General features: G+C 51.8%; 1 protein-coding gene across 4 annotated transcripts in view; it reads right to left on the bottom strand.

The window, feature by feature from the left end:
- MBP (myelin basic protein) overlaps positions 1 to 13,022 on the bottom strand; it is a 116,066-nt gene that overhangs the window by 76,338 nt on the left and 26,706 nt on the right. For all 4 annotated transcript variants that reach the window (XM_057526979.1, XM_057526980.1, XM_057526981.1 and 1 more), the window contains exon 2: positions 11,574 to 11,649. In XM_057526979.1, coding sequence (XP_057382962.1) covers positions 11,574 to 11,624 — 51 coding nt within the window. In that variant the 5' untranslated portion in view covers positions 11,625 to 11,649. The remainder of the gene's footprint in view (positions 1 to 11,573; positions 11,650 to 13,022) is intronic.

Here is a 13,022-nt window from a genome sequence, read left to right as displayed (position 1 = left end):
CTAGAGAAAGCCTGTGCGCAGCAACAAAGACCCAACGCAGCCAAAAATAAATAAATAAAAGCAATCATTTAAAAAAAAGTTAACCAAAAAAACCATATTGCCTTAGTAATGAGTGAGAAAAGACAGGAAGCATCATTCTGAAACCTGGATTTTTAGGTTTTGTTTCATTTAAAACATTGTAAGAGGGTTTGATTAAATATTTAAAAAGTTCTTCCTTAATAACAAAACAAACACAGAGTTTTCATACGCGGTGACACGCTTTTCACTCTCAGAGTCTGAAATAAACTTGTCTTCAAAGATAAAATTACATGGTGGCCTTTCTGAAATTACCTGGCAGGGGATGAGAAATGGCCGGGAGCCTTCATGGGCACACCAAGCGGCGAGCCCTAAAACGACTGGAGCTTAAAACAATCCGCCACCTAAGCCCTTTCCCCAGCCCGTCAACCTGAACCACCTACGGGAGGGCACTACTTTCCACTCCCAGCAAATCTAACTCATCCACCCCCTGGAAAGGAGAGTTTCCATCTAAACACGTTCATTCGAGCCAGTAGGAATTCAAGAATACGTATCTGCCGTGCCACCCTTGGAATCATGTTCTCGATCAAACGTAAACCGCAAACGGAGCCTGAAAACTATTTCACGTAAAGCGTATCCACCGTGAGCTCAAATACTTCCCCAGCTTAAAAAAAACCTATTCACGGAAGTCAGCGCTGCCTCTGCTTGTTCTGTGCTGCGCATCTGATGACAGGCCAACATTTCTGGCCTCCCTTCCCCCGTCCTGTCAGCTCTCATAAGTGATTTAGCGTTACAGACGCGGGGACGGAGGAATTAGGGGCTATGACAGGGTGAGGGAAGGAATGCGGAAGGAACGCTTTATGAGTCCCGCTGAAAACAAGACGATGAACGGGTGTGTTCCAGGGTCACCGGATTCCACGTGATCAGCTGCCCGGGGCCCAAGAACATGATGTAAGGATAGAAGCCTCGTGTGTGGGTGGCTTGAATATCCAAGAGCCGTCCCCTCGGGGGCACGGTCCACTGTTGCTGTAGTTTTACCCAGAGAATGATTTTATTGTCACGTCATTTATAACGTTAATGACCAGTGTTAAACATATCACTTCTATTGAACGACTTTCGTGGCCCAAAGTCAGCTGCTTGCAAGGTTGGTCACGGTTTCTGATAAAAACTAAGTTTGCGAACTAACTCCCAACCCTAACAAACCCTATAATAAATAGGGTGAAAGGACACAGAAGTTGCACATCTCACGGGAGTCCGAGGCCCCTGGGGTTTTCAAGCCCTCAACCCTAAGTCGGAGGCCTCGAGGTCCCCGCAGACTGACTGCTGGGGCCCTTCCCTTAGCAGCTGAGCCGGGAGGGGCCCCCGAGCAGGGATCCACGAGGCCATCCCTAGGATGGGGAGGGGCTGGGCCTGGGCCAGGGACGGGGCGGAGTGAAGCCGGGCCTGGAGGCAGCGGGCAAGTTCATAAATCACGTGCTGCTGTGTGGCCTGCCCGCTGGATTTATGCTGCCTGGGGCACCTATTCATAAGTGCCCCATTATTTTTATTAAGGGTTGTTGAGGGGCCGGGGTCTGCTGGCTAATTACACCCGTCTTTACTACTCACTCACATGTGTGTCTGTGAGGCCTGTTGCCACCTGACTGACAAAGGTGTGAGTGTCCTCAGTTTACCAGAGGAAGCAAAATGCCCACTCTCAGTCCTTAGAAATCAGAATCAAGCTAGGGTCGTGCTTTCCGTGCAGAACCGTGATGAGAGACTTTGTCTTTAGTACCTTCCAAGAGCAAATCAGTGCTGACTCAGCACATTCGAGAACCTGCTGTAAAGGTAGACTTAGTGAGACCGTGCTCGCCTGTGGGTGAGAAATGCTGCATCTCCAACACGGTAATCTTCACCATCCCCCGGGGGCACCGCAGCCATCCCTCGGGGCACAGACAGCCCCCCTTCAGAGGCGGCCCTGGGTTCTTAAATACAAATGCAATTTCACAAACCAACCCTTAATGAGATGTTTCATTTTATATTCTCGTGGCTCGTTCTCAAGTCAGGGACAGATCCCACGTTGGTTTCTCCATGACTGTAATCAGAAGGTTACTGATTCTGGGAAGCCTCTTTAAAAGGATGCATTTTCTACACTGCTTTATTTCTCTTTTTAGAAGCTCACTGAAATTCTTCTGGAGGCACTAAGCAAGTCAGGTGGGTAGGCGTCTGTGTGTGCATGAAACTCAGAAGCAGTTAGATAAATGCATGCTGTTTGCAATGCGCGTTTCCCAACCCTGCAGCAGGTGGCCCCCTTCGGAGGGAGCTGTAAGTAAGCAATGGGCCATGAGACCCTCCCAGCCAAGGGAGGTGAGTGAGGGCAAGACCTGCTCCACCTGCTGGAGCTCATGGCTCACAGCGCTGTCCTCTGCAGTTGCTGGTATTTATAAGGGTGTGTTTCCAGAGGATTTTACCTTCTGAACTCAATGCTCACTTTTGTACGCAATCATATGACTTTGAGAAAGACCCAGTTTTTGTCCTTAACAAGAATTGGAGCTGATGCCTATCAGGCAGGGTTCTGGGGACCCTAGAACTAGGAGGACACACCAAGCACCCAGTGGAACTGCACTGAGCCTCAAAACACACGGCTATTTAAATCTAAAGTTTAAGGATTTGGTTCTTCTGTTGTACCAGTCTCATTAGCCACGTGTGTCACGTGACTGCCCTCTTGGGCGGCAGGGGCACAGGGCAGAAGGTCCTGCGGGACGGCGCTGCAGCGGGGCGTCCGCAGTGCGTAACGGACGCGTGGCAGCTATTGGTACAGCGCACCATCTGCCTATTGGAAGGCGGTTTAATGCTGTGCAGTTGAGGTGAAGGGGAATTCTTTATGGGTGTGTGCGAGAGACAGAGATGGAGATACAAATAGAGATGGAGGGAGAGACAGACAGACAGAGAAAGGACTCTGCAACTGTTGAAGACAGATACAAGGGAAAGTCCACCTGCACCTCGCAATCTAAGGCCTTACTAGATGCTGACTAGGTCTTTCCATGTGTCCGACTAGATTGGTGAGTGTCTGCAGGGAAATACCTTCTACTTTTCAGCCCCCTAAACTTTGAAACGTATATTATTTGATTAACTTAAGTACCTGAGTTCTCAAAAAAAATTGTTCATGGAAGCGGCCTAAGAAAATGGAATGACACATGTATGGGTCTAACAGTTGCCAACACACTGCAAAATCAAATCAGAAACGTTAACTTTCCAGGTGGAGTCCCTGCTCGAAGACACGGCAGCGGCAGCCCTATCAGGTGGGTCTGGGCGACTGGATGGAAGTGAGTTTCTTGGCAAACCCGCTTCCCATTCTGCGAAGTAGCCGTGGTGACGGCGGTCGGTGCTAACAAGGAACTGCAGGAGGAAGCGTGATGTGGGGCAAAAGCAACGCTGAATTTGGGGTTTGAAGGGCCCACCTGTGCCGTTCGCAGCGCAGGGCGTGTGCACGACACCCTGCCCTGGCCTGGGGCCCACAGGTGAAGGCCGCCAGCAGCCAGCCGGCCTGGAGCCAGCCGTGTCGGGGGCGCCCTGGACACCCGGACAGGCTGTGCAGTTAGGGTCCCCCAAACAGCAGCACTGGGGGCGGCGGGGGACAAGGGCACAATATCCGCGAGCAGCCCTCACAGCACTTAATGTCCACGTGGGAGGACAGAGGATGGCACGGAGCTGGCTGTGGTTTAAAGTAGGAAGATTCCTCCTTCCCGAGGCTGGCGTGAAAAGCACGGGGTCTCCTGAACGAGGGAGACTGCTGACAACACGCCACACTTGGGGCAACAGGACGCTGGATTACGGTTCTGCAGAGGAGTGAACCCCCGGGGGGAAAATGTCAGCCTGTCCCACAGCTGGGACGTCAGACGTTTTGAAGGAAACGTATTTTCCCGTCAAATCTACATTTTCCATCTCCATGCTGGTGGGCAGGGCTGAGCTACGGAGTGCCTCTGTGTATATGTGCAAACTACACCTCTCATGCCTCAGAGCGTTGCCGGTACAGCTTCCCAGGGGCTCATCAGACAGCGGGGTCCGTGATGAGTAAATACGAGAACGGCTTCCCCGGGGCGTGATTATCCCCGGAGACGCGGCCAGCACACACTGGGCTTTGAAGAACAGCTCAGAGAGCGAACCGATTTAATCGGAAACACGAAACAGACTAACAGGTTACTCCCCGCTGCAAAATCAGACACGAGTCTAAATTCTGCAATTGCTCTCAGACCTTGTTTTTCAGTGTGGTATCTTTTTTCTTAAGCTGATTAAATAGAAAACTCCAGAAACATGGCTGGGCGCCTTTGGAGAAACTTTGTGAGCCAGATACCACTGCCAAGAAAAGTATAGAGATCCCACAGGTGAAAAGCAGGCTTTCAAAATTATTATTGTTAGATTTTCGAAAATTGTAATACATCATCCCTTGATTTCACTCATTTTGGAAAATCTGTGGGGATGCCAATATAAACTGCTCTTTGTTTCTTATGTTTCCTGGTAGTAATGCTTCTGATTAGCAATGGTCTCACTAGTTTCATATGAAAACTTCTTGAAGTTCATTCCCGTGTGGACTGAGGTCAGTGCCCAAACAAGAAAATTAAACAAAGCTGAAGAATTCAGGTGAGAAGAAATAGTTCAGGGACGCTGGAAATCCCACTCGCTCAAGGTCAGTAGGAAATTTGGAAGCAGGAGAGGCAGAGTCCCCAGGGACCAGCCCTGTTCCAGAACCTTCCACTGACCCCTGCCAGGCAGCACTAGTAAGCCCCAGGTGACAGGTGTTGAGGTGGATTCTGAAGGTCCTGGTCTGTAGGTGCTGGGAGCCCCGGTTCTCCACACTTGACACTTGGGCGGGGCCTGAGCGTCCAGCGGGGCAGCCGTCAGCTCTGCCCGCCTCGGACCCCTCTCTCTCCCTGAACCCTTCCCATCTGTGGCTCTCCCGATTTTCCTCTTACCTCTCTGATATCGGTCTCTGCCGGGGAGTCTTTTTCCTCTGCACAACAAAAAATGGCACAAAAGCTCTTTCCCGCAGGACATTCGTTGCTGCTCTGGGAGATGTCATCAGAAATCACGGTGTTTAGGGCACCCACGGGTTCAAGAGGGAAGCAGCTTACAATTGCTGAGCATAGGCGACAGGCCTGGGGCCAGGGCCGTCCTGCTGAGCCAAAGTTATCTCTACGTAGCCAGAAAGTATTCTGACTTGTGCCAGTAAGTTCCAAGGCCGTCCAGCATGGTGTCAGAAGTGGAAACACCAATGGAATGTCTAAGGGGCCACTGGCCCTCCCCTCAGTGACGCAAATTCATCAAAAAGGATGCCTCTTCCCAGCAATCACTGTGAGGGGGACACTTTGATTGACAGGCAGAGTCAGGCTGTGGAAATGGTGGGGCTGGTACCTGGGGGACTCAGAATCCACAGCCTTTGGAGGGCCCGAAACTGGGAGAGATTTGCAGAAAGGGATTGTATAATGGGTGCCCCAGGTCAAATCCTGTTTACAGTATTTAAACATTTTGCCCGTGTTTCCCTGATCCCGAGGACACAGGGAAGGACCACTCCTGGTCTTTCCCTCTGCTCCTTGCAGCCTGTTCTCCACGCTGGTTAAAGACCATCAGGCAGGCCAGGGCCCCCGGTCCCCACGGTTTCCCTCCTGTATCCCGTCATTGCGCTGGGCACAGGGTCAGAATTCTGCTGGTCTCTCCAATCAGACTCGGAGCTACTCTGACAGAAGATGCATGACCTTTTCTCTTAAAACAACAGCAAGAATAAGAACATTAGGAACGGAAGCAGCAACAGCACACAGGACTTGCTGGGTACCAGGCATTGCTCTGTGTGTTACATCCATTGGCTCATGTAATGTTCACCCTCTTCTCATCTCTGTAACCAACGAGGGAGCCGAAGCCCAGGGGCGTGAAGTAACTGCCCCAGGTCACCTGACAGCTGGTGGGGAAGCCAGGCTTTCGTCACCGAGTCCAGCCCAGTCCTACGCAGGGGAGGTGCTTAATAAAAGTCTGCACCTGCCTATGGATGGGTGAATGGATGTAGGAATAAGTAAAGATTTGAGACAGCTAACTTAAAAACTTAAAAGATTTGAGACAGCTAACTAAACAGCTAACTTACTTGTGAACTCTGAAGGGACAGAGTGCACACACGAGTTAGAACAGCCTGCCTCTTGTTAGAGAAAACTGGGGGCAACACAAAGTGACGAGTGTCCTGACGTGTCTGTGGGAGCACCACGAAGCACCTGGTGTGGAGTCCGGGGCTGACTCCCAGGTCGGACCCTTCAAGGTGCCCCAGAGGCTTAGGGGGTGATTCAGGGGAGGGCAGAGGAAGCCGCGAGACCAGAAGGCACTCCCGATGTCCTAAACGGTCTCTGGATTTGGGCAGATTTAAAAAGGACGCTCCTGCTTTCTCCTTTGCACCGGACTTTCACTCATCACTGCCCTTGCTCTGCGGTTACTGGTCCAGCCAGGGTACAGAGGGCCGCCGTTCATCCACACCCCTCCCCAGCCCCTCCCGCCCCCTCCTGCTTCTCCTCCTCAGCCCCAGCTCGCTCCATCCGAGGGCAAAATCAGACCCATCATCATCTCTCAACGGACAATACTGGTCATTCACAATTCTCTTTCCTCTTCATCGGGCGATGGAGGAGAGGCACGGTGGGCAGGGGGTGGGGGGGCGTGACCTGGATGGAGGACACCACGAAGGTGTCCTGGGACACTGCCCGGCGAGGCAGCAGGGCCCACAGGGATGGGCCTGGCTGTAGAGCCTGCTGTCCGGTCTGGAGCTGCCAACTGGGGGCCAGAAAAGTGGCCAGGCCGTATTGGGATGTAAGCTAAATATACTCCCGAGTTTGAAGATTCACTGAGACAAAAAGAATTGTAAAATACCTCACTGATAGTTGGTATATGCTGACATGATATTTGGAGTATATTAAGTTAAAGAAAATATATGAAGATTAATTTCTTCCTGTCTCTTTACTTTTCTATGTGGCTACTAGAAAATTTAAACGTCCACCTGCGGCTCTCCTTCCATCTCTGCTGCTCGGTGCCGACCTAGAGGGACACAGAGCTGCCCTAAAGCCTAGCTCCTCCTTCCACTACCCACCTGGCCTTGGGCCAACCACACAGGCCACTCTGAGAGTCCATCACGGGGAAAATGAAGATGATATTCAGAGGGTCAGGGCGCGGAGAAGGGCTGAACGCGTGAGTGCAGCCAGCACATGGAGGACACAATCTCAAGGCCGCCGTGCCATGTGGACAGATGGTCACGGGCAACACACGGGCATGGAAGGTTCTGGACAAGCCCCACGTCCTAAGGGGCAGCGGGGGTGTTGGCTTATGGATCTGGGGCCTGAGAGGTTAAGGGGTCTGCGAGGGAGGCGTTAACAGGAGAGAAGCGAATGCCGAAATCTCATGATGGGGAGAGTCCAGGGCAATGGCAGTGCCCACTGAGGGTGAGGCTCAGACTCTGGTGGCGATCACCAGGCAGGGCTGGGGACACTCCTCTCTCTGGCCTCTCAAACCTCCCAGTCACTTCTCGGCTGCATCCATGGACATTGTGGACTGACTCGTGTTCCCCAAAGAGCCACGTGTCGAAGTCCTAGCCCTCCAGGAATTCAGAATACGGCTGCATTTGAAGGTGGGGTCTTCACAGAGGTGATTAAGGTAAAATGAGGTCACTAAGATGGGCTCTAATCCTATAGGACTGGTGTCCTTATAAGAGGAGATCAGGACACAGACACACACACAGGGATGACCACTTGAAGACACAGGGAGAAGACGGCCGTCTACACATCAAGGAGCGAGGCCTCAGGAGGACCCAGCCCTGCCTGCCGACACCTGGACCTCAGGTTCCAGCCTCTAGGACTGAGAGCGAATACACGTCTCTCGTTCAGCCCCCGGGTCTGTGCTTTGTCACAGCAGCCCTGGCAACTACACAGCCACGGCGCGGATGCCTGGGGCACGGCGGGCGCTAATAGCAGCTGGGGTGTCCAACAGAGAATCACCAGAAAACCCCAACAAGCAAACCCATAGGTCAGAGACTGACAACAGTCAGAGCAACGCTGAACGAGACAGAAGCCCAGCAGAGCCTCAGTAAAGGGTGTGGACACCGTCCTAAGTCCCAGTCGGTTCTCCTGAGGAAGAAGGGCTCCAGCTCCACTCCTGCGCAGACCTGGAAGTGAACCCTCCCCTCCAGGAGCCAGAGGGGCCAAGCGTGTCATCCACCTGTGCGGGGTCCCCGGGCTCCCAGGGCTGCCCGGGCACAGCCTGCCCAAGGGCGGGGCCTCTATTTGAGAACCATGTGTCCCGGGGACGTGGCAGCTGGGACGCGTCCTTCCCCGGTTCTGCCAAAGGACCACTGTGAAAATGCACTGCCTGACAAGGAGCTGGTAAGTTAGTGAGCGGGGCTTTCTGGAAACAAGTCCACCAAGACGCTCAGAAAAGCAGGGAATCGGGGGCCAGCAGGGATTTCTTTGTGTCCGAGGATGAGAACTTCCCTGAATGCCACTGGTCCCCCTTGTGAATGGGCCTCCCTGACCTCCACCATCCACACCCTGCTCTCTGGCGGGGCCCCGAGGACGCGCTCGCAGCTGCATCGCTGCCTGGACGTGAGTCTGTCCACGTTAACACGCAAGGCTGGAACAGGGACAGAGAAATGCCAGAGCTGTCCCTTCCACCACAGGCTCCTTGCTACATCGCGACACGTCTTCTTTGGGAGGAGAGGGAAGCCAGTGAGAGAAGAGTGGGGCGTCACGGGGAGGAACCTGGGAGCAGGAGGCTGTGTGCTCCTGGCCGCCGCGGCTCCTTCCCCAGCCGGGCCGAGCGGGGCGGGGGAGAGGGCGGCAGAGCAGGGGGTCACGACGCAGGACCACTGCCTCCTCACGTCCTCCGCAGGCCTGCGGGTCCCAGGAAGGCAGCGGGCGAGGGCGTGAGGACACGGGGCTGATGGGGGACGCGAGGGGGGAGCAGAGGAGGGGTCTGGGCCCCTGTGTGGTACGGGGCGGGCCGCAAAGAGGCCAGAGCTGGGGAGGTGAGTGGGGTGACCGCTCCCTGCAGCCCCCCGCCTGTTAGCAGGTCAACAATCAGCCCCCGGACACAGGCAAAAGCTTTCTGTCCATTCCCTCGTACGTGAAAAACAAGCTTCCCAGAATGACTACAGAAACATGCAGGCTGCTAAACAGCAGGGCACGAGCTCATGTGATTTTTTCTATTCTGGTTTAAGCTGATACGCCACGCTAACACCACAAAGCAGGGGTCCCCCACCCCCCGGGCCGCAGACCGGTACCGGTTCGCGCAGCCTGTTAGGAACCGGCCGCACAGCAGGAGGCGAGCGGCGGGAGAGCGAGCGAAGCTTCATCTGCGTCTCCCCGTCGTTCCCCATCACTTGCCATCGCTCGCATCTCCGCCTGAACCCCCCCATTCCCACCCCCCCCCCCGCCGCCTCCGCGGAAAAACCGTCTTCCATGAAACCGGTCCCTGGGGCCAAAAAGGTTGGGGACTGCTGCCCCAGGGCACTCCCTCCACAAGGCCTCAGATATTTTCTGTCAAGTGACAAACAATTAAAAGAAGAGAGCTGTTACTTGTAACAACTTCTTACAGGAACCAGTGGCCTTAAACGCCCAATTTCAAAAAAAATCATCAGAATGTTAAAAATTAGCTTTCAGAAGACAGAAGCGTCACTATGGCTGTACCACTGCTCAGGAATCTGACGCTGGTAAAAGTAAACCAGTGAGACTATGTCTTGGTGCTTTACAATGTCCAACAACAGGAAAGACACTGCAAGCCGCAGAGAGGCTTTCAGAAGCAGACTTGCAAATCAGTCACTTAAATCAGCAGTGCCTTAAAATACCACGTGCTCATAGGATGGGGCTCTCTGAGAAGAGCTGATCTCCACTTTCACTCTCAGCTGAGACTCTGTCCTCCTGGTGCAGATGCCACCAGACCCACGGTCTGTATCGTAACTGAACACGTTCACAGCTCAGAGTTACTAGTGCCTTCACAGGGAGATTACCAGTAATACAGTTCACGCACGAGGTATAGAAAACACCGCGTGATTCCCCATTCAACATTCACCAGAACACTTTACACACTTAGAAAATTGGTCCTCCTTTCAACAAGGAGAGGAGAATTCCAAATCAATAATAACATTATAAAAAGGTAAACTCCTTCTAGTTGACCTTGGGCCTGACATCATTAGGAAAGAAACTGCATAACATTGTTTTAGATAAAACAATGTTTTCTCTCAAGCGTTTAAAACACTTTATAAGATAAGATATGAACAAAAACAGTATGTAATCACTGATTTACGTGAATGGCTTGAAAGCAAATTATGGAAAATTACCCACCTGGCTGATACGGAAATTGAGTCCAAGTACAGATCAGAGAAGGACCCATGGCTGCAAAGTTCATTATTATTAAATAAAACCCGTAGCACAGAACCTCAGCAAAGAGGTCTTCGGGCTCAAATGTAATGTAATTCAATCCGGTGGACATTTATGAAGCACTTCTGTGTGCGTGTGGGCTGGTGGAGGCCCATCCTCAGCATTGTGACATTCTGATGAACTGTCATTTGTCTTGAGTTAAAGGACCAAAGAACTGGAATAATTAACCTTTCCCCCCTACAAATTAGGGTGGATTCACAGTTCTGTGCACAACATCAGGCCTATTTCCTCATAGTCTGAAATGATTCTTTGGTGGGCAGAGAATGAGGCCAGCAGGTGCCCTGGTGACGGGTCATCGGTTTGAGCAGCTCAGGGGGAAACAGGCTGAGAACCACTTTCCCAGTCACTCTGGGGGAATCAAAGGTGATGCAGAGAATCATCATCGAACAGGGGAAGCTGATGTCCGTGGAATACGGTGGAAAGGGGCGAATGTGAGGCTAGAAATACATAGAAGATTCATTCTAAGTCACTGGAGGGATTTGGGTGATTTTTTTTTTTAATTTTTTGCTTTATTTTTTTTTTAATTTTATTTATTTATTTACTTATTTATGGCTGTGTTGGGTCTTTGTTTCTGTGTGAGGGCTTTCTCTAGTTGCGGCGAGCGGGGGCCACTCTTCATCGCGGTGCACGGGCCTCTCACTATCGCGGCCTCTCTTGTTGCGGAGCACAGGCTCCAGACGCGCAGGCTCAGTAGTTGTGGCTCACGGGCCCAGTTGCTCCGCGGCATGTGGGATCTTCCCAGACCAGGGCTCGAACCCGTGTCCCCTGCATTGGCAGGCAGATTCTCAACCACTGCGCCACCAGGGAAGCCCTCGGATGATTTTTATTTGCATTTTTCCTGTTTGCTCTCCGGTATCTTCCAAACTCCCTATGATGCGGGTGGGGGAAGGGACGTCGGGCCGGATGGCACCGGAAAGGCCAGTCACAGTGAGATCGTAGTGGGCCTGGAGTCCTGGCCGAGGAATTCGGGTCTTGGCTTGTCTGCTGAGGACTAGCGTTCTAAGCCCTAGAAGTTTCTAAGGTAGGAGGGTAACAAGCCAATGGTTTTAGCGGAAACCCCTGGTAGCCACAGGGTACCTGAGGCGGGTTTGTGTGTTTGAAGGATTTTTGAGCCAGCTCACTTCTTACCTTATTTCCCTTCTCGGCACCTAAGTCTCGCTTCCCTGCGTGGTTCCCCATCCTGAGCCGTGGAGGTCTTCAGATGCTGAAAGACAAAGAGAGGCCGTTAGCCTTGAAACTGGTCCTTTCAGAGTTTTCTACGCTATTTTTCAATCAGCACAATCCCGTTCCACGTGCTATACCCATTTCTGAGAAAAGAAAACGAAAGCCCCCAAACTCAAGAGGCCCCCAAAGTCTCAAGAGTGAGTGTCACCGTCCTCTGAGCCCTGGCAAAAAGCTAGAAAGTGGGACGGCTGCCCAAACCCGGATTCTGTCCAGTGACAAACACGGTTCAGTGTGTTTCCTTGTCCATAAAGAAGATGAACTCATGTCCAGAGACCTCACAGACTGTGCACAAGTCCAGATGGACAGACGGAGGTACACCTCATGTTCAGTAACGAGAGGAACAGAGATGCAGAAAAGTGCCGACGCTCCTAAACATAAAAATAAGCTTGATGCTTCAGGAATCCTGTGAGAACAGAAACAGCAAGACCCGACCAAGGGCTGCTTATCGGACAAGCATCCCAAGAATCTGCAGAATTTGTAAGGAAGATAAAGTTGGATAAAAAAAAAGCACATGTTCCTCATTTGTATTTTGTAACCCAAACTTTAGCAGCAAATTTATTTCTTTTTCCTCCAGAAAGGCACAAAACTGAAGAATTTAGCCAAACTCATCCCACACAGATTCCCTCATCCCACACACACCCCTGGACCTGCATGAACCACGAGGACCCTTGCACCATCACCGTACACTTGTCAGCTGGCTACAGGTGACCTGTCTTTAAGGGCCGTTGCAAAATTCAATCATCCACGATGTATCCTTTTCAGTAGTAGTAGCTGAAAGTAGTAGCTCCCTGCTGAACAAGGAGTGGCTCTCCTGGAAAGGTAACGAAATGAACTGTCTTCTAAAAATGGGAAGGATTTCTAAAATATTACACATGCCTGACGAAAGGCAAGTTTTGTTTCCCCAAAGGCACTCTTTTGCAAAGAAGGAATTGCCCAGTATCTGAATTTTCCCAAAGTCTCCCATATCACTGGGTGACTCCTCGGTGACTACAAAGGATAACCATGCCCTTCCCCAGGCAAATTGGTGAGAAAGGGAGCGATGGCGTCTTACAGCATCACCTCCCAGTGTGTGGGGTACAGTGAGCTGTTACCTGGTGGAGACCAAGCACCTGAGGAGTGGAAACCCTTTCCCGCCTTCGTATTTTGTAAATGGAGACTGGAGCAGAGCCCCACGCAGAGGGAGATGTTAAAAACTGCTGTACTTCAAACGACTTGGATCAAAGTGGGGATTATGTGCTCTGGTGAATCAAAGACATGGTTCTAGTGGTGATAAAAACACTGCTGACTTAGAAGAATCACGTGAATACACCATGTATCATGACATGAAGGTGAAAAAACCAATACTTTAAAACG

The sequence above is a fragment of the Balaenoptera acutorostrata genome, chromosome 13 (assembly GCF_949987535.1).
Source record: "Balaenoptera acutorostrata chromosome 13, mBalAcu1.1, whole genome shotgun sequence".
NCBI lineage: Eukaryota > Metazoa > Chordata > Mammalia > Artiodactyla > Balaenopteridae > Balaenoptera > Balaenoptera acutorostrata.
This window is presented reverse-complemented; position numbering and strand designations above follow the sequence as displayed.